Source organism: Podarcis tiliguerta, assembly GCF_965153285.1.
Source record: "Podarcis tiliguerta genome assembly, chromosome: 14".
In the NCBI taxonomy this organism is placed as follows: Eukaryota; Metazoa; Chordata; class Lepidosauria; order Squamata; family Lacertidae; genus Podarcis; species Podarcis tiliguerta.
The window spans coordinates 45,276,319-45,298,326 of NC_139547.1; the positions used below are offsets into that span (position 1 = coordinate 45,276,319).

At 47.0% G+C, this 22,008-nt stretch overlaps 2 protein-coding genes across 5 annotated transcripts in view; both read right to left on the bottom strand.

Moving 5' to 3' along the window:
* CIITA (class II major histocompatibility complex transactivator) overlaps positions 1–22,008 on the bottom strand; it is a 1,021,617-nt gene that overhangs the window by 848,250 nt on the left and 151,359 nt on the right. The gene's annotated exons all lie outside the window — the stretch shown is intronic.
* Positions 19,815–22,008, bottom strand: part of CLEC16A (C-type lectin domain containing 16A) — a 92,484-nt gene continuing 90,290 nt past the window's right edge. For all 3 annotated transcript variants that reach the window (XR_014504904.1, XM_083413366.1, XM_083413365.1), the window contains one exon: positions 19,815–20,974. Coding sequence is in view for 2 of the 3 variants with exons in the window: in XM_083413366.1 (XP_083269492.1) it covers positions 20,661–20,974 (314 nt within the window). In the remaining variant the exon portion in view is untranslated. The remainder of the gene's footprint in view (positions 20,975–22,008) is intronic.

Genomic DNA, 22,008 nt, shown 5'->3' on the forward strand with positions numbered 1-22,008 from the left:
CTGGACCATCAAGAAGGCTGGTCGCCAAAGAATTGATGCTTTTGAATTATGGTGCTGGAGGAGACTCTTGAGAGTCCCATGGACTGCAAGAAGATCAAACCTTAAGGAAATCAGCCCTGAGTGCTCACTGGAAGGACAGATCCTGAAGCTGAGGCTCCAATGCTTTGGCCACCTCATGAGAAGAGAAGACTCCCTGGAAAAGACCCTGATGTTGGGAAAGATGGAGGGCACGAGGAGAAGGGGATGACAGAGGACGAGATGGTTGGACAGTGTTCTCGAAGCTACCAGCATGAGTCTGACCAAACCGCGGGAGGCAGTGGAAGACAGGAGTGCCTGACGTGCTCTGGTCCATGGGGTCACAAAGAGTCGGACACGACTAAATGACTAAACAATAACAACAAAATTTTGTGTTTTCATATTGTGATTTTATCCTGTGAACTGCCCTGAGACCTGTGGGGAACAGGGTGGTATATAAATTTAATAAATAACAATAAGAAGAATGGGTTTGAGTGGAAGATTCTTGCATTGCAGGAGGTTGAATTACACGGCCCTCGTGGTCCCAGCTGTACAATTCTAGTTGTCTAGGACACCAGAATGTTCCCTGGAAAATTCCTTGGTGTATGCAAATAAGCTGGGAACAGGCTTTTTTTCTTTGACCTTTCTGCACAAAGGTAAAGGTCACGCAAGACAAAGCTTTAATTTTAATTACAATTTGTATCTTACGTTGTTATCTTTTGTAGCACAGAATATTTGAAATAAGTGTAAGTTTTGTCCTTTGTATTATATTGTACTGCAAACAAGCATTCTGCTTGGGCTCTTATTATAATTATTTATTAAATTTGTATACTGCCCTTCATCCATAAATCTCATACTTTTTGTGTGCTCTGTTTTAGTGGGATTTTGACAGTATAATAAGTGATTGATTGATGATGATCTTAAAAAAAAAAATATTATTAGTTTTTCACAATTTAAGTTTAAATAAAATAATAAATTGTAGAATTCTCTGAGTTCACAGACTTCAATCCTCCCTTCCATGGAGTCCACTTGTCAACATTTCTCACTGCATATCGTGTTTTCCTCTATTTTTTTTCAAAGTACTCTATTTAAATCCATAGTTCTTTTCACACTGCAAGTGTTCTTTCAACCCTGCTAATGTTTTTAACTGTTAACAGTGTGTTTTCATATAGATTACAAACCTTCCCCAGTCTTTATTGAAGTTTTTGTCATCCTGGTTTCTGATTTTTTCCAGTCATTGTGGCCACCTCTGCATAGTCCATCAGTTTTATTGTCCACTCTTCTTTTGTAGATATTTTATCTTCCTTCCATCTTTGGGCTAGAAGCATCCAGGCTGCTGATTGATGATGATCAATGGGGAGGGCAGCACCAACAAAGGGATATAGTTCTAAAACTCCCTCAACTCTGTTCAGGGGGGCTAAACATCAATGATTAAAATAAATACCGTATTTATTTCTCTATAAGACTCACTTTTTCCCTCCTGAAAAGTAAGGAGAAATGTTTGTGCGTCCTATGGAGCAAATGCAGGCTGCACAGCTATCCCAGAAGCCAGAACAGCAAGAGGGATTGCTGCTATCCCTGCGCAGCGATCCCTCTTGCTGTTCTGGCTTCTGAGATTCAGAATATTTTTTTTCTTGTTTTCCTCCTCCAAAACCTAGGTGCGTCTTGTGGTCTGGTGCGTCTTATACAGCAAAAAATACGGTAAATAAATAAATCAGATTTCCCCCCCCCCCCCTATTTAAATCAGATTTTTAAAAATTTAAAACGGATTTTTAAAATAAAATGCTTTTGGAGGGAAAATCTTTCTAAAGATAGTTTTCTATTTAAGTTGCATTATAGTCCAAAGGCTATTCATCAGGCAATAAGGATTTGTTTTAAGTTTTTCATGTGTGCTAAAGCTTGGTCTAATGTTTTTTAAATAACACATTGTTTAACCACATCAGCTAACAAACATGGATACATATGCTATAATGTTATTGTTTTAGTTAATTAAATTGCTTCAATTGATATTAAGGAAATGATTATTTTTCTCCTTCCAATAAAGTACAGCATAAAAGTTGTCCAAATGATAAACAGTTAACTTATCAAACCTCACAATAAGTTCAAGATTACCTGTTAAGGTATTTCTAATAGTATAACCAAATCAGTAATTTTTGATATAACTGTAAAAACCACTCTGAAAATTTATTATTCCGAAAATGAAACCTTCATCTGGTTGTAAATATTAAGATTACACCAGCAAGAACAAGAGGTTAAGGGGTGATATGATAGCCATGTTCAAATATATAAAAGGATGTCACATAGAGGAGGGAGAAAGGTTGTTTTCTGCTGCTCCAGAGAAGCGGACACGGAGCAATGGATCCAAACTACAAGAAAGAAGATTCCACCTAAACATTAGGAAGAACTTCCTGACAGTAAGAGCTGTTGGACAGTGGAATTTGCTGCCAAGGAGTGTGGTGGAGTCTCCTTCTTTGGAGGTCTTTAAGCAGAGGCTTGACAACCATATGTCAGGAGTGCTCTGATGGTGTTTCCTGCTTGGCAGGGGGTTGGACTCAATGGCCCTTGTGGTCTCTTCCAACTCTATGATTCTATTCTATGATTCTATTCTAAGTCTTTCTAGTGATTTAAATCAAGCTTGACTGACTAGTGATTTAAATCGTGATTCAAATTGATTTGATTTAAATCAAATCCACCCTGAGTCTGATTGAAACAAATTCTCTGGTGTTTGGGGGCCACTGCCTGCACCCCAGTCCTTTGAGAGTCACCTGTCTGTTGGCAAAGGCTGGAGGGCTGATTCAATCCACACTCAAACTGGGAAGCTGCAATTCAGGAGGACATTTCCCTGCGACCTTTGACAGCGGCTTCCAGAGAAAGCTAGCCTGGAGTTCCTCCAAAAGCATCATTAGAAATAAAACAAGGAAGCTGTTTTGCATTTGGGAGTTGACTGTAGATGGACCCACATCAACAGCCGGAGGAAGCAGCAGCGGCTTGACAAAAACGTTTTTGCGGGAAGCCCAAAATTGCTCTTCCATCCATCATTTGGCGCATGCATTTCGAAAGCAGAAAATATTTGGAGAATGGAGAATATTTAAGGATTATAAAAAAATCATATTGGACCAACCACACCTTAGTAGCAGAACTTGAGTGATACTTGTAAACACAACAAATACCGTTTGTGGAGTAGACGGGAACAATATTAAAGAATATAAAACTGGGGGGGGGGGGGACGACAGTATAAACAGTACAATGAGAATGATTGGAAGACTCGTTTTGTCAGAAGTCTTTTTTATTTAAGTGTTTAAAGGTAAAGGTACCCCTGCCCGTACGGGCCAGTCGTGTCCGACTCTAGGGTTGTGCCCCCATCTCACTTAAGAGGCCGTGGGCCAGCGCTGTCCGGAGACACTTCCAGGTCACGTGGCCAGCATGATGAAGCTGCTCTGGCGAGCCAGCACCAGCGCAGCACACGGAACACCGTTTACCTTGCCGCTATAAAGCGGTACCTATTTATCTACTTGCACTTAGGGGTGCTTTCGAACTGCTAGGTGGGCAGGAGCTGGGACCGAATGACGGGAGCTCACCCCGCTGCGGGGATTCGAACCGCCGACCATGCAATCGGCAAGCCCTAGGCACTGAGGTTTACCCACAGCGCCACCCACGTCCCTATATAAGTGTTTAAGTAAGTATTAATTAGGAAGATTAAGGGGCTTTTATGTATGTAAATTTGCTTTTTCTTCTTTCTTTTATCTGTATTTTCTTTTTTCTTAATTGTTTTTTCTTTAATTTTCTTTTTGTAGTATGAGATTGTAAATTCTTTGTATAAGTGTGTAATTTAAATTAATAAAGATTATTCAAATACCAAACAACAACAAAAACACACACAAAACTTGCTCTTCCATCCATCATTTGGTGCATGCATTTCGAAAGCTGCTCCGGGCCTGGAAAGACATTGGCAACCAAGGCCTGCCCGGGATGTTTGGCCGCCTGAGGTAACACAGAGAATGCTGCTGCTGACAACAGCTCTGCTGCTGCTGACAAGTCCAGGAAAGGTGGAGGGGGAAGAAAAAGGAAGCCTAGAGGAAAGCTAGCAGGCTGTGTGTGTGATGGCAGCAGTGGTACACGCACACTGCTTGCAGGCCCAGATCCGCTGCCCCTAACTGCCAGTGTGGTGTGGTGTGGTATAGTGGTTAAGAGCGGTAGTCTTGTAATCTGGGGAACCGGGTTCGTGTCTCTGCCCCTCCACATGCAGCTGCTGGGTGACCTTGGGCCAGTCACACTTCTGTGAAGTGTCTCAGCCCCACTCACCTCACAGAGTGTTTGTTGTGGGGGAGGAAGGGAAAGGAGAACGTTAGCCGCTTTGAGACTCCTTAGGGTGGTGATAAAGTGGGATATCAAATCCAAACTCTTCTTCTTCTCTCACAAGAATGAATGTATTGCCCTCGGCTGTCCTCGAGGGACAATTCCAACAGATGCCACACGAAAAACGCATATACAATCATGCCTCAGGTTAAATATGCTTCAGGTTGAGCGTTTTCAGGTTACGCTCTGTGGCAACACGGAAGTAACGGAATGCGTTACTTCCAGGTTTCGCCGCTCGCACATGTGCAGATGCTCAAAATGACGTCATGCGCGTGTGCGGTAGCAGCGTAACACGACCTGCAGATGCACAGTTGCATGTTACGTTCTACTCAGGATGTGAACTGGGCTCCAGAACAGATCCTGTACACATCCAGAGATATCACTGTAATAATAATAATATATTTTTTAATTTGTATCCCGCCCTCCCCTGCCAAAGCCGGGCTCAGAGCGGCTAACAACAGTAAAAATAGCACAATTTACATAAAATCACAGTAAATTAATTAAAATGCATTCTAAAATCAATTCAGAATTAAAATGGCAACCATTGGGCTAGAGTTCTATGAGGATTACCGAAGGAGGGGGTCAGACTGCGCCTTGGCCAAAGGCCTGGTGGAACAGCTCTGTCTTGCAGGCCCTGCAGAAAGATGTCAAGTCCCGCAGGGCCCTAGTGACTCTCTTGACCAGTGGTGTAGCGTGGGGGGTGCAGGGGGGCTGGCCGCACCGGGTGCAACATCTGGGGGGGTGCGCTCGCACTCGCAGCTCTCTGCCCCCTGCTAAAATCCACGGGTTAGGGGGCGCAAATTACTTGCCTTGCCCCGGGTGCTGACAACCCACGCTACGCCACTGCTTGTGACAGAGCATTCCACCAGATCAGGGCCAGTACTGAAAAGGCCCTGGCCCTAGTTGAGGCCAGCCTAACCTCCCTGTGGCCTGGGATCTCCAAGATGTTTTTATTTGAAGACCGTACGGTCCTCTGTGGGACTATGTCCCTGTGGAGATGGCAGTACCGAATCGGTGGCACATGCACTCTCTATAAAGACTTGAGGAATGAGATTATCACCCCTCTTTTATTGTCCATTCCGGGTTGCCCAGCCACTGCGATAGTGTCCTTTCTCTTGGCACATCAAGATGAGCAGGCGACAACACAAGGTTTTTAGCTGGGGCAATCAGAATAAGACCCACTATTTGACTATTGATTCAAAACCCTAAAATGTATTTTATATAATTGACCGGTTATTTCTATTCTTTGTATATCGTATTGTTGTTTTATTGCTATGGCTGATGGATGACGCAAATGAAGATTCATTCATTCATTCTGCTGCCTCGCCCAGCTGTCCCGAGGCAACCAGTTTACGAGGCCTCACGGGTGGCCCATTTTTGCTGGCAACCCAAACAGAATTTTGAGACCTACCTGCTGCTTCTATGCTAATGCTTTTTAAAGAAAGCAATCACTCCACATTTGTTTTATTTCTCAATTACATTGTACAATCTGTAGGAGCCGGGGAGAAATTTCACTCGCCATGCATTTAAAGGCGAAGCCAATTACCGTATTTTTTGCTCTATAGGATGCACTTTTTCCTCTCTTCAGAAATTAAGGGGAAATGTGTGTGCGTCCTATGGAGCGAATGCAGGCTCCTTGGCTCCAGCGAAAGCAACGCGAAGCCTCCAAAGCGCAGAGGGCGCGCTCCCTCCGCGCTCCAGGGGCTACGCGTTGCTTTCGCTGAAGCCTGGAGAGCGAGAGGGGTTGGTGCGCACCGACCCCTCTCGCTCTCCAGGCTTCAGGGATAGCCGCCTGAAGCCTTTGGAGCGCAGCGGGAACTCGCGCTGTGCTCCAAAGGCTTCGGGTTCCTTTTGCTGAAGCTGGGAGAGCAAGACTCTCCTGGCTTCAGCAGAGAGGGAGAGCTGTGCAGCGCCCCTTCAGCGAAGCAGGAGGAGAAATGGAAGGGGCTCCGTTTCTCCTGCCGCTTCACTGAAGGGGTGCTGAGCAGAGAGGGGGAGATTTCCCCCCCCCCTTTTTCTCCTCCTCTAAAACAAGATGCGTCCTACGGTCGGGTGCGTCCTAGAGAGCGAAAAATACGGTAATTCACGCCTTCCCCAGCCCCCACCCCAAAAGGAAAGCCCTCATTTTGCACTGCACCTCTCCAGCTGAGTGAGATGCACCAAAATGCTTGTTTGTTTAGCAAAAATATAAATATGCATACAAACATGTGCATATTACATCTGCACTAAAACACAGGAGAATCTTTCGTTTATTTTATGAGGCTTGGTTTTGGTGTTTTTCTGTAAATATCAGGTCAACTTAACGTTGCAGCTTAAAGGGCTCTTAAAGAGGCAGGCGCTGTTTTTTTTCTGGTGTGGCCAGAGCTGGATTTAGGTTTTATGACGGCGTTTCCATGCGCTGCTCTGGTTCGCCAGAAGCGGCTTAGTCATGCTGGCCACATGACCCAGAAGCTGTACGCCGACTCCCTCGGCCAATAAAGCGAGATGAGTGCCGCAACCCCAGAGTTGTCCGCGACTGGACATAATGGTCAGGGGTCCCTTTACCTTTACCTAATCTACTGAAGGTAATGGGGCCCTTTATATGTCCAGCTGTCCTTTGTCAACAACAAATTGTCGCTGTTTTTGTGTTGAATATATGCTATATGGTAATTTATGGACCTAATAGGTATCTAAAGCCATTTGCACATGTTGTCATGCAACCAGTCCATGCAGAATGTAGGCACCCTATATACAGAAATGAGCAAACCAGTGACATTTGAGGGAGCAGGCTAGCAGGCGAGGCCCATTACTTACATCATAGGAGCCTACACAACACAAAACACTGTTGCTGTATGTAGGGTTTATTTTATTTGTTTTTTATCTTATATTTTGGAAATTTACTTCCAGGTTTTTTCCCCTTTAATTTTTTTGGGGGGCCCCAAGAGAGTGGGGCTCTAAGCTATAGCTTGTTTAGCTTATATGTAAATCCGGCACTGGGTGTGGCTTATTTTTCTTCACGTGGTTGATATTTCCCAGAATCATGAGGTTGGGTACATTATCCTCCCCTCCTCCCTTTTATCTTCACAACAGTCCTGTGAAGTAGGTCAAATCCTATTGTTATCCCTGGTTAGTCATGGGCAATGATTTTGAAAGATCTGCTCTGAGCATGACTAATGTGTGATACAACCCTTTGTCTGAAATCCAGGAGTCACACCCACCCAGTTTGGATTTCGATGGGCCAATGGGTATGACTCTAAAGCAATCAGGCATTATGTGAACTTTGTCCTAAGCAAGCCCTGGGTATTTTATTTTATGTTTTCTTTTTAAAAAGCCCTCACACAGTAATCACTTTATGAGGAACTGATCAAAGAAGAATAGATAAGGAAAACAATGGATTGTGCGGGACAGGCAAATTGAGCCAAAATAAGAGAACCTAAAGACAAAGGTTTCATGGAAGAATGGAAGCCTTTTTTGGACTATTTAAAGAGATATTATTATATGATGCATACGTGAACAGGTTTTGAACTATGAGTAACAGGAGGGCTTATATAGTGGTGATGTTAAGATATAGAAGACAGGGTGTTACAGAGAGGAATTAAAACACCATGGAAAAGGGGGCGGGAAGTTGACAAAAATAACAAAGAAAAAATGTTTTACTATGTACTGAAATGTATGTGTCGATTTTTTGGAAAACTTAATAAAAAATATGATTTTAAAAAGAAGGAATGTGGGAAGCAGGCCTTGAGTCAGACCATTGGGTGATCTAGCTCAGCATTGTCCAAACCAGCGCTTTCCAAACTGTGTGTCGCAACACATTTATGTGTCGGCTGCCGTGTATAGGTGTGTCGCATGAACGCTCTTCCCAAGGCTGGAAAGGGGTTTAACCCCCGATTTGCTGGTAAAACTGAATTGCTGTGTCGCAAAATGATGCAGAGACATCACCTTGCCGACAAAGGTCTGTATAGTTAAAGCTATGGTTTTCCCGGTAGTGATGTATGGAAGTGAGAGCTGGACCATAAAGAAGGCTGATCGCCGAAGAATCGATGCTTTTGAATTCTTGTGCTGGAGGAGACTCTTGAGAGTCCCATGGACTGCAAGAAGATCAAACCTCTCCATTCTGAAGGAAATCAGCCCTGAGTGCTCACTGGAAGGACAGATCCCGAAGCTGAGGCTCCAATACTTTGGCCACCTCATGAGAAGAGAAGACTCCCTGGAAAAGACCCTGATGTTGGGAAAGATGGAGGGCACAAGGAGAAGGGGACGACAGAGGACGAGATGGTTGGACAGTGTTCTCGAAGCTACCAGCATGAGTTTGACCAAATTGCGGGTGGCAGTGGAAGACAGGAGTGCTTGGTGTGCTTTGGTCCATGGGGTCACGAAGAGTCAGACACAACTAAACGACTAAACAACAAAATGATGCATGTTTAAAAAGTGTGTCACCAACATGAAAAGTTCGGCAAGCTCTGGTCCAAACTGCTGGGCCACAATGGATCTCCATGATTTCACATACCTGGGGATTCAACCTTTCTGTATTGCAAAGGAGGTGCTCTAACAGTGAGTTATAGCCCTTCCCCAGATGCCTTTTCCTTCTGCCTGATCTTGTGACAGAAAGAGCGTGGAATTGCCTAGTGGCCTGGGGTTAGGGTGGGGAGTGAGCACGCTTTGAGAGTGAGCTGTCTCAGATTTCCACACCAACGGAGGGGAAAAGGGAGTCATGGTCTAAAGCAACAACAACAACAACAGAGGGCTGGTTGGCAGTGGTTACAGGCACGAGCTATAAGTCAGAATTATGAGTCAGAATGTTTTGACAATGTCCTGCACTTACTAAGTTTTGGGATAAAACGAGCAGATGATATAATTATGACTGTGCGGAAAACTTTAAAAATTTCAGAGGAAGGTATTCTTCTGAACTACATGTGATTTGACAACCGGACAACGTACAATCTGTAACCTCGGGTCACAGATGCTTCAGGTTACAGACTCCTCAAACCCAGAAATAGTACCTCGGGTTAAGACCTTTGCTTCAGGATAGGAACAGAAATCGCAGGGTAGCAGCGGGAGGCCCCATTAGCTAAAGTGGTACCTCGGGTTAAGCAGCTTCAGGTTAAGAATGGACCTCCAGAACAAATTAAGTTATTAACCTGTGGTAACACTGTAAATGATTTCTTTGTGCCCCTTACTGTGGACAAAGACTGGCACTGATGAATGTAAGAACACCAGTAAACACAACCAAGAGTGACCAGAGATTCTTAGAGGACTGGAGTAAATATTTGAACTATTTGAAAAGCAACTGTAATAAACAGATTACGCTAGTAGGACTGCAAGAAGTTCTGTAAGGAGGATTATATGAAATATTTCAAGGAAGATTATGACGAGAATTAAGTTAATGATAATTAAAGGTAAAAGAGAAATCAAGAAATGCAGAATAAGCGATAGAAAATGGAAAATTTTCAGAGGTTGTTGACGGAAGTCTAAAATATTGCATAAGATAAGAAGTTACGTTAAATGACTGTTGGAAATGACATGTTAAAAAATTAATAAAAATGTGTATATATATATATATATATATATATATATATATATATATGGAGGGAAGTCATGAGCTCAGCAGAGCAAAGAATTTATTTGTTTTGTTATTGGTATGCTGAAATATTGTGTTAAAAAAGAAATTAATAACAATCATATTTTTTTAAAAAAGAATCCCTTGCTGGAAAATGGCCCCCAGCCAAGAGGAAACCAAACCAGTAGCCTCTCTTGTCCACCATCCTGTTCTCACAGCGGCCAACCAGACTCTGCTGGTGAGGAACTCAGAAGCTGGACCTGAGCACAAGAGCGTCCTCCCCGCCTGTGGTTTCTGGCATTCAGCGGCGTTTCTGCCTCCACCTGCGGTGGCAAAGCAACCTCTCTTCCGTGAATTTGCCTAATCATCTTTGGAAGCCGTCTAGGTTGGCGGCAGTCCCGGCCTCCCAGGGGAGCGAGTTCCACCGTTTGACTGCACTGCGTGCGAAGCAGTCATTTCCTTCCTCCGTTCTGAGCTCAGAGCGCTCAGGGTGGCATCAACTGTGGGTTTCCGAGGAAAGCTCCAGCCGAGAGACTCTGCCCACAATTCAGGCTTCCTGGCTGTGGACGGATTTGAACTCTTGTCTCCTGTGCTGAAAAGCTGCACTTTGAACGAGAGAGAGAGAGAGAGAGAGAGAGAGAGAGAGAGAGAGAGAGAGAGAAGGCCTCAAAACCAGAGTATCTGAGATAAGAGGCTGGCAGAGCTGCAGCAGCCCATTCAAAGAAATGCAGCTGTACAAGTTCCATTCATAGAATTGCAGAATTGGAAGGGACACCAATGATCATCTAGTTCAATCCACTGCGATGCAGGAATCTCAACTAAAGCATCCATGCCAGATGGCCGTCCAAGCCCTGCTTAAAATCCTCCAGGAAGGAGAGTACACCACCTTCTGAGGGAGACTGTTTAATAATAATAATAATAATAATAATAATAATAATAATAATAATAATAATAAATTGAAATGCATTCTAAAATCAATTCAAAATCAAATTAATGGCAACCATTGGGCTAGAGTTCTGTGAGGATTACCCACGGGGCCGCCTCTCCTGGTATGTCCCACAGAGGACCTTACGGTCTTCAAACAAAAACATCTTGGAGATCCCAGGCCACAGGGAGGTTAGGCTGGCCTCAACCAGAGCCAGGGCTTTTTCGGCCGTGGCCCCGATCTGGTGGAACAAGAGACTAGGGCCCTGCAGGACTTGACATCTTTCCACAGGGCCTGCAAGACAGAGCTGTTCCACCAGGCCTTTGGCCAAGGCACAGTCTGACCCCCTCCCGTAAGGAGTCTCGCCACGGCATTCTGCACCCGGTGGAGTTTATGGGTCAGTCTCAAGGGCAGCCCCACGTAGAGCAAGTTACAATAATCAAGTCTGGAGGTGACCGTCCCGAGGATCACAGTGGCGAGGTCAGGGCGAGGGAGGTAACAGCTCTTACCGCCAGAAAGTTCTTACTGATGTTTAGTCGGAATCTCCTTTCTGGTAACTCAAAGCTAATAGTTCAGGTCCTGACCTTGGGAGCAGCCGAAAACAAGCTTGTTCCGTCTTCCATGTGGCAGCCCTTGAGATAAACGAAGAGGGCTATTCTATGTCCGCCTTTTTCCCAGGCAAAACATACCCTCAACCATTCCTCCTAAGCAGCCTTCCTCAAACTCAGCCCCTCCAGATGTTTTGAGACTACAATTCCCATCATCCCTGGCCACCGGTCCGGCTAGCTAGGGATCATGGGAGTTGTAGGCCAAAAAACATCTGGAGGGCAGAGTTTGAGGAAGCCTGCCCCTAAGGCTTGGTTTCCACTTGGCTGCACTGATTCTGGGGCATTTTATAACCAGGAAGTCTCAGTATCTTAATTCTGAGAACATTATCTCAGTAGAGACACACACACCCTGCCCATAAGGTGGGTGGCTAATACCGCATTTCACAGAATGGTGCTGCGGCTGAAAGAAAATGGAGAAAACTAGATGGCTCCATCTTCCATGTGGGAGCCCTCAATGGAGAAGCTTCAGAAACGGCTATGTTCTTCCAACTCTTTGAAGGCCAGTGGCCAGGAATCATAAGCGGGGACAGTGCCCAAAGGCATCCAGTTGGCCGTTGTATGAACAGTATGCTGGACTAGACAGGGCTTTAGTCTGATCCAGCAGAGCTCTACTTATGTTAAATAAGTTCCAGGCTCACACCAGTGTTCGAAACTCCTGTTGTTCTAGGCACATTTTGTGACAGGGAATTTCATTAGTGCAAGCAGTTTCTGAGCTCTGGGCGCAGTACCGCGTCTAAGATTTCAATCGTAACTGCAGAGTGGAAGGAAAAGAGGAGCTTTTTCTGCCTCCCCACTTCCAGCTACTCTCTGGAGACTGGAGAAGAGACCCTCTTAAGAATATTAGGGGGGTGGACAGGGGAAGGACTAGACCATATGAAAAAGGAACGTAATATTTTAGCGGCAGTTCATTAATTTTCAGCTTTGTGTTCTCGTTACATAAAAAAATGGGCCTAGACATTCCGTTGACAAGGACGTGGGTGGCGCTGTGGGTTAAACCACAGAACCTAGGACTTGCCGATCAGAAGGTCGGTGGTTCGAATCCTTGCAACGGGGTGAGCTCCCGTTGCTCAGTCCCTGCTCCTGCCCACCTAGCAGTTCAAAAGCACGTCAAAGTGCAAGTAGATAAATAGGTACCGCTCCGGCGGGAAAGTAAACGGCGTTTCCGTGCACTGCTCTGGTTCACCAGAAAGCGGCTCAGTCCTGCTGGCCACATGACCCGGAAGCTGTATGCCGGCTCCCTCGGCCGATAAAGAGATATGAGCGCCGCAACCCCAGAGTTGGTCACGACTGGACCTAATGGTCAGGGGTCCCTTTACCTTTACCTAGACATTCCATTGCTGCGCAAATAACCCAGGTTTAAGGTGTCATTTGGCTCCTAACTTTCACATCTGTTTCTAACACTGGCTCACACGAGAACCAACTTTGCGCCATTTCTGCAAGCAGGACGGAAAGGGCAAGAATCTCCACGGCTTCCCTCTGGTTTTGTGAATCAAATCTACTTTACTATCTGTGGCAAGGCACTCAATTACTGGCTAATTATTGTACTTCTGAAGTGTTGGTCGTTTACTCGAGAGCCAACTGGCTCGGGAGCCCGGGAGCGATCAATCACATTCCACAGCTTAATTACCACATCATAACTTTACAAGCTGGGTTGTATTGATTTGAACAGCAGTGTAGCTATTTTTGGCCCTAAAATCTTTTCTGTCTGCCCATATATAAGATAGTAGCTCCAGGTCTAGGTCTGCAAGGCATCTTCTAAAGTCAATGATGTGTTGGATACTTAACTTTGCTAAATGAATGTCGTGCATCATAAGTCCCCTTTAGATCTCACTTGGACTCTTTCCAAAAATTCCAAGAACATTTCTTGAATTCATATTCAGTTCAGCGTACCCACAGTGTGAAAGCGGCTGCTGTAAAACACATTTTTAAAGAAACCAAACCTCTAGAGAGCCAGTGTGGTGTAGTGATGTAGTGGTTAAGAGCGGTAGTCCCCCTGGGCGTTCAGATTGGCAGAGAGGGCCTTCTTGGTAGTTCTGCACAACCCCCAGAGGTGCCGCCAGCCCTGGAGATGGCATTCTCTGCGGGGCCCCTAAGCTGAGAGATTCCCTTCTCAAATGGGTACATTTGGGACTTTCATTTTATGGCTTCCATGGTATGCTAAATAGGCCCTTCTTTACTCGGAGAGCCAGTGTGGTGTAGTGGTTAAGAGCGGTAGTCTCATAATCTGGGGAACCGGGTTCGCGTCTCCGCTCCTCCACATGCAGCTGCTGGGTGACCTTGGGCCAGTCACACTTCTTTGAAGTCTCTCAGCCCCACTCACCTCACAGAGTGTTTGTTGTGGGGGAGGAAGGGAAAGGAGAGTTAGCCGCTTTGAGACTCCTTTGGGTAGTGATAAAGTGGGATATCAAATCCAAACTCTTCTTCTAGTGCTATAGCCCAGTTGCGATCAGAAGAATTCTGAGCACCCTAGATGCCACTTCGTGGAGATTTAAGGGAACGGGGCAGATTTTAAGTATACGTGGTGGAATTGCCGGTGTTAACAAAGTATTTTCAGAAGCTATTATAAATCAGGAGAAGGATGTCTGGTTGTGAAAGTCCATTGCAACCGTTTGCAAAACCCTAGAGGGCAAAAATTGGTTGGATGTTTGTTGACTGCGGCACAAATCTTAGGTGCAAAATTTTGGGAGCAGCTGTAACAGTCTTGAACAGAAGAGTGCAAGAAAACATGAATAGGTTAAGAATAAGCCCGTATACTACAAAAGGAAGGGGAAATGAAAACGAAATGCAACCAAAATCCACCCATCGGAATGTCGGCATGACTTCACTGGATTTACAGGATCTTGGCTTGGGGGCAGGAAAATGAACAATGAAGCCCTTGGGTTCTCCAGCCATCTATCTCTCCCAGACATTAGATTATTGGGAGGATGGCACCGTTCCAAAAGCAGTTCACGGTCGCAGGTGGTCTCTCCCCTCGGGACATGATCCTGCGCCTGCTCAATTTCCAAGAACATTTGCGTCATTGAAATACTGAAAAGCAGCAGTTGGAACAACTTTTCTTCAGGGCAGAGCACATTCAAGTTGACCAGTCTGTTTTGCTTTATGTATGTGATTTATATAATGCCAGCCATCGCCTGGCTTTAAACTTCTGGTGAGCAAAGCTAGGGCCGGTGTGCATGTGTGTGGCAAATATGGCCCTCAAGAGCTCTCCGTCCGGCCCTCAGAACTGTCCCCAGCCACACCCCTCACTGCCCCATCTTTGCATCCTCCTTGCCTGGCTAGAATGTGTCCTTGAACTCTGGTAATCTGAATGCAGCAGCTCCTTCCCAAAGTGATGATTTAACCACTTTGGTACCGTATTTTTCGCTCTATAAGACGCATCAGACCACAAGACGCACCTAGTTTCTGGAGGAGGAAAACAAAAAAAATATTTTGAATCTCAGAAGCCAGAACAGCAAGAGGGATGGCTGCACAGTGAAAGTAGCAATCCCTCTTGCTGTTCTGGCTTCTGGGATAGCTGCGCAGCCTGCATTCGCTCCATAAGACGCACACACAGTTCCCCTTACTTTTTAGGAGGGAAAAAGTGAGTCTTATAGAGCAAAAAATACGGTATATCCTAGGAATGAACAGAAAACAGCCAGGGAGGGAAACCAAGGTCACTTTCTAGCTTGCCTCCAACCCCAGCCCTTGACTTGCAGATTATTTCCCCTTAACCGGCACATCCTAAGAAGCGCCAACGAGAGCTCTCAGCAAAAGCTGCCAAGAGTCTGTTCTGGGGAAGAAGCCTTTGAACCAGAAGCGACCGAAAGATGGGGTCAGGAAAATGTTATTGGTACAAAGCAAAGGCTTTTCAACAGGAGCATAATCTTGTGGAGTCCCAAACTAGCAAGAAACAACAGACCAGATTTCTGTGAGAATAGAAAGAAAACATCTTGTGTATTTTGATTACAGGTAGGGTTGTATAAGAGCCGGCCAATGCTGCTGGATCCAGCCAATGGCCCATCTAGTCCAGCATCCTGTTTTTGCAGTGGCCAACCATTATTACAATACAGTGGCACCTCGGTTTACAAACTTAATCCATTCCGGAAGTCCGTTTTTAAATCGAAACTGTTCTTAAACCAAAGTGTGCTTTCCCTAATGAAGCCTCCTGCTGCTGGTGCCCTTCCACCATTCAGATTCCATTCTTAGACCAAGGTAAAGTTGGTAAACCGGGACACTACTTCCGGTTTTGCGGAGTTCATAAACCGAATCGTTCGTAAACAGGACTGTTCTTAAACCAAGGTACCACTGCATTACAAACTGCCCTGTGATCCTCAGATGATCTGAGCACAAGAACACTCTCTTCCCCCTGTGGTCTTCAGGAACTGCTTTTCAGGAGCATTCTTGTCTCTGCCAGTGGATGGAAGAGTGTAGTCTCCCCCTTGCTCCCCCTGGCGACTCATTGACTGAGCTTGTTGAGGGCTGGAATATCCAGCTCCTGGCAGCCATCGATGAGATCGCACCTAAGCGCCCTCTGCGACCCCGCAGAAACCGGGCTCCCTGGTTTACCGAGGAGCTCTGGAAAATGAAGCGGGACCTCAGACGGCTAGAGCGAGTATGGCGGGGTGCCCGTGACGGAGCCTCAAGAACATCTTATAGGGCTTTTATGAAAACCTACGAGATGGCGGTGAAGGCTGCTAAGAAGTCTTACTTCTCGGCCTCCATTGCATCCGCTAGCTCTCGCCCGGCGCAATTATTTAGGATAATCAGGTCTTTAACGTCCCTTGAAGGACAGCCAAATTTAAATAACAATTTGACACACAGCTGTGAGGCATTTGCGAGCTTTTTTGCGGAGAAGGTCTTGTTGCTCCGCCATGACCTCCCTGCCAATTTGGATACAATAAAGGAACTGGAGGCCCCTCGACTGTCCTCGGGTCCAGTATTGGACCACTTCAACCGGATATCCCCAGCCGATGTGGACAGACTCCTCCGAGCTGGAAAGCCCACCACCTGTCCTCTCGACCCGTGCCCGTCTTGGCTGATTAGAGCGTGTCCAGACGAGGTGCGGGCCCTCCTGGGGGATATCATCAATTTGTCCCTTGGCACGGGGACATTCCCAGGAGAATTGAAGGAGGCAGTGGTGCGCCCGCTCTTAAAGAAAACATCATTAGATCCTTTAGATCTATCCAATTACCGCCCAGTTTCGAATCTTCCGTTCCTGGGTAAGGTGATTGAGAGAGCGGTTGCTGAACAGCTTGGTGGGTTTCTGGATGAAACATCGGCTCTCGACCCATTCCAGTCCGGCTTCCGCGCTGGTCATGGGACCGAGACGGCTCTGGTTGCCCTAACAGATGATCTTCGTAGACAGCTGGATCAAGGTGGGTCGGGGCTGCTGATTCTTCTAGATCTGTCAGCAGCTTTTGACATGGTCGATCACGAACTTCTGGACCACCGCCTTGCCGACGTGGGGATTCAGGGCACAGCCCTTCAATGGCTGCGCTCGTTTCTCTCTGGTCGGGGACAGAGGGTAGCGCTTAGGGGGGAATTGTCATCGCGCCACTCCTTGGTGTGTGGAGTACCTCAGGGTGCGATACTCTCCCCGATGCTTTTCAACATCTTTATGCGCCCCCTCGCCCAGCTTGTCCGGAGTTTTGGGCTGGGTTGCCATCAGTATGCTGATGACACCCAACTCTATCTGTTGATGGATGGCCATCCTGACTCGGCCCCCGACACACTGACCAGATGTCTGGAAGCTGTGGCTGGATGGCTACGTGGGAGCTGGTTGAAGTTAAATCCTTCGAAGACAGAGGTCCTGTGGCTGGGACGGGATTGTGGCTGGGATTGAGGGGGCAACTCCCATCTCTTGCGGGGGTGCAATTAGTGCCAGCACCGTCCGTTAAGAGTTTGGGTGTAATCTTCGACACCTCCCTTTCAATGGAGGCGCAGATTGCAGCTACAACAAAGGCGGCATTTTTCCATCTCCGCCAAGCTAAGCAGTTGGCTACTTACCTCTCTCGCCCTGACCTAGCCACTGTGATCCATGCGACGGTCACCTCCAGACTGGATTATTGTAACTCGCTCTACGTGGGGCTGCCCTTGAGACTGACCCAGAAACTCCAGCGGGTGCAGAATGCTGCAGCGAGACTCCTTACGGGGTCTTCGCTGCGAGATCACATTCACCCGGTGCTATACCAGCTGCACTGGCTCCCGGTGGAGTACAGGATCAGGTTTAAGGTGCTGGTTTTAACCTTTAAAGCCCTATACGGCCTAGGACCCTCGTACCTACGGGACCGCCTCTCCTGGTATGCCCCACAGAGAAACTTACGGTCTTCAAATAAAAACATCTTGAAGGTCCCAGGCCACAGAGAAGTTAGGCTGGCCTCAACTAGAGCCAGGGCTTTTTCGGCCGTGGCTCCGATCTGGTGGAACACTCTGTCACAAGAGACCAGGGCCCTGCGGGACTTAACATCTTTCCGCAGGGCCTGCAAGACAGAACTGTTCCACCAGGCCTTTGGCCAGGGCACAGCCTGACTCCCTCCATTGGCAATCTTCGCAGAGCTCTGGCCCAATGGTTGCCAGTGGCTTGAATTAATTTTATAATGAATGATTTTAAAGTGTTGTTTGTGCTGTTTTATTGTTGTTAGCCGCCCTGAGCCTGGCTTCGGCTGGGGAGGGCGGGATATAAATAAAATTTATTATTATTATTATTATTATTATCTTGGCTAGTTCTCCTGGGCTGTCACTGGAGGATCAGGCAGCAAAAAGGCTGCCTGTTTCCAGCCCTGGGTACTTTTGGACAGAGATGACTTGGCCCCCGTATTTGATGCTCAACTAACTTCCAGACTGGATTATTGTAATGTGCATCTGCTGAAGATGACTCAGAAACTGAAGATCGCCGCCTCAATCCAGCCTGCGGACGGTCCGGGAATCAGTGTGTTTTTACATGAGTAGAATGTGTCCTTTTACTGTATTTTTCGCTCTATAAGACACACTTTTCCCCCTCCAAAAATTAAGGGGAAATGTGTGTGCATCTTATGGAGCGAATTCAGGCTCCATGGCTTCAGCGAAAGCAACGCGAAGCCTCCAGATCGTAGCGGGAGCGCTCCCGCTGCGCCCCAGAGGTTTCGCGTTGCTTTCGTTGAATCCAGGAGAGCAAGACTCTCCTGGCTTCAAGGATGGCCGCCCGAAGCCTCCAGAGCGCAGCGGGAGCTTCCGCTGTGCTCCGGAGGCTTCATGTTGCTCTCCTGGCTTCGCTTCACTGGAGAGGCGCTGCGCAGCTTTCCCTCTCTGCGCAGCGCCCTTCAGCAAAGCGGGAAGAGAAACGGAAGGGGCTCCGCTCTCCTGCCGCTTTGCTGAAGGGGCGCTGCGCAGAGAGGGAGAGATTTTTTTTTTCTTGTTCTCCCCCTCTAAAACTAGGTGCATCTTATGGTCGGGTGTGTCCTATAGAGCAAAAAATACGGTATTCAAAATGCATCTCTGGGTTATTTGTGGGGCATTGGAATTCGTTCTCCCCCCCCCATATAGTCTGGCCCCCCACAAGGTCTGCGGGACAGTGGACCGCCCCCCTGCTGAAAAAGTCTGCTGACCCCTGCGCTTGACTATTAATTGAATTGATTTAATGCTGGGAGGAATTCTACATTGCACTATGTCTATCATTCTGCCAGGACAAGCACTGCAGCTTGCCAGATAAAATAATCCCCCCTCCCCTTCCTTTCCCAATTTTGGGGGGCACACGGGGGGAGAGCCCCACTGGGTAAATAGAAGTCCTTGCACAGGGCTTCTGCTTATGGGACTCAATTGCTGAATCCCAAACATTGCTAGGACCTTACAGGTGTGAAACATAATAGAACTATTTGCTAGCAAAGGAATAGAGCAGCCTTTCTCAACCTGTGGGTCCCCAGATGTTGTTGAACTACAACTCCCATCACCCCTAGCTAGCAAGGCCAGAGCTCAGGGATGATGGGAGTTGTAGTCCAACAACATTTGGGGACCCACAGGTTGAGAACCACTGGACTAGAGGCTGCCTTCTCATTCTACCTAAAGCATCCAACTGAACTGGCACTTGAAGCTTATTTTAACCCTGGTGACGACAGCTTCCTTCACTGGGGTAACTGGCTGCCTTAAGAGATCTTGGGGGACAAGTGAGGGGCTGCTGCTTGTTCTCCCTGAGCATCTGCCCCCCGAGGCAGCTGCCTCACTTTGTTTAATGGTAGGGCAGGCCCCATTCTCTTCACCTGCTTGAGAAGTGAGTAGAATGCATGGTGGTACCCAGAAAGTAATGCCAGTAGGATGTGAACTGGATTTATGAGGATATAAACAAAGTTCCTCCTGAAGGCTGCCGCGGCAGGAGAGCGCCAAGGACGACGACAAAGAAGCCACAAAATAAACGAGGACATCAGTATGCTAAAATATTTTACATTCCTCTGAAATCTCTTACACAAAACTTTGCCCGCAATTTCCCCCTGTGTTCCTCCAAATAAAGCCCTTTAGAGTTATGCCAAAGACCCGAATTTCTCGTGTTTGCTTGCAAAACCACCCCACCCCCCGCCAACAGATGTGCGTACAACTTCAAGTTAAAATTATTTCAGACACAGAATACACGCAAGTTGGATATTAAAGTTTTACAGTGCTATAAATACAAGCGGCCAGCTTGGCTGGGATTCCCAACAGAATGCTCATGCCTCCGAACAAAACGAAAACTAGAACTCAGCAGGCTAGAAGGAAGTTTTGCCCAAATGGGACACACACACACACACACACACACACCCTACTAAAGTTCCTTGGTCTACGGCCCTTTCCTCCAAATGAAGTGGAAAAGCACCGCACGGACAGAAAACTGGTTCGGAACACGACAGAGTTTAGTTTGCTCGGTTGCAGTCATGGCTTTTGAAGGTGGAACTGTGACAGTGGCATTAAAAACGAGCAACAGAAAAGAGGGAGAAGCAGCCAGGTACTTCCAAAATACCGTCCGTCACCAATTCCCTTCAATTCCTTCCTCCCGCCTCCCTGCAACACCAGCGTGCAAGGCCAGTCCTGCACTGAAGTTTGAGGTTCCTCCCATCTTTATTTTTAAAAGCCCGCCTCGCACGCTGAATTTTCATCAAGAGACGCAGATGGACACGGGTTGAGGGACGTCGCTAAGCAGCCAGTGATGCCTCCGCTGGCTCAACTGCTCGCGGGAACAAGGAGAGTGCTTGCTTGCTCGCGTCCCCGACGCTCTGAGCCACAGTTTGACGCACGGCTAAGTTTCTTGTCCGTCGGTCTCTGTGGAAACACCTGGTTCGGCGGCTGGCGGCTGATTCCCGCCGACGGCAAGAATACTGTCCGTGTCGATGGGCGGGACCAGAGTCAGGGACTCCACGCTCAAGGTGTCCGTGCTGTCATTTGAGATGAGGGAGATGGTGGGCTGCGGGGCAGGAATGAGGCTGGGAGATAAATTGGCCGTTTCCGCTTCTGTGCTCCTCTTGCCAGGCTTTGAGTTGTGCGCAGAAGAGTCGTCCGCTGCCGGCAAGTGACCAGAGGATGCCTGAGGCTGCTCAGTGGCTGCTGAGTCATCTGTTCAGGTGAATGAGAGAGAGAGAAGGAAAACAACCATATTATGCCTGGGTGTAACGAGTGTTATCCTTAACCGAAAAGGGCCGCTTCTTCAGATGGAAATCAATACGGCAAAGAGAGCTGGGGACCTAGGACCTGGGAGGCCAGGGTTCGAATCCCCACTCAGCCAGGAAGCTCCCTGGGTGACGTTAAGCCAGTCTCTGCCTCTCAGCCTAACCTACCTCACAGGATAGTTGTGGGGATTAAATGGGGACAGGGAGAAACCGCCTTGAGCACCACTTGGGAGTTCCTTGGAGAGAAAAAGTGGGGCGCAGCTGCAGTAAAAGGATAATATTGTGCATGGCAAACAAAATTTCTCAGGGTGGTGAAAAGGAGGCTTGGGCTCAAATCTCAGTTCAGGCACAGTCTGGCCTCAAGTCACCTGTGGGTTCCATGATAACCTAGTTTAGGTGCAGGGGGAGATTTGGCATCCCAGATGCTGCTGAACTGCAACCCCCATCATCCCTGATCTTTGGATGCACTTGCTGGGGCTGATGGGACTTGTAGTCCAGCGAGATCTGGAGGGCCAAAGGTTGCACAAGGTTCCCCATGCCTCCCTAGCAACACAGACAGCTGCCTGGCCCTGACCTGGTACAGCTCTAGTCCTAGTTAACCTGTGGAAAGTGCTACTTGACTACATTGCACCCGTGGCAAGAACCAGGCGCTGTTGTAGCTTAAAACAACAACAAAAAAAAAACCAGCATGGAAGGAGGGTTAGTTCTGCAGAACCTTCATGAAAATACCAAAACTCAACATTGTGGTTTTAATTTTGCCAACTCAGTGCTTATTTCCAGTGTTTACTTGCAAACTCTGCTTGCCTTGCCTTTCTCTGGCTTCCCTCGCTCACTCTCTTATCTCTTCCTACGAAATTCTTCTTACCCTGCTGTTTTGACAGCATTATTTAATCCGTGCTTCTAGAAATGTATTCCACTCTCAAAGGGCTTTTTAATATTAAAATTGAAAAAAAGACTATGAAAATTTGACCTTGACCCTCC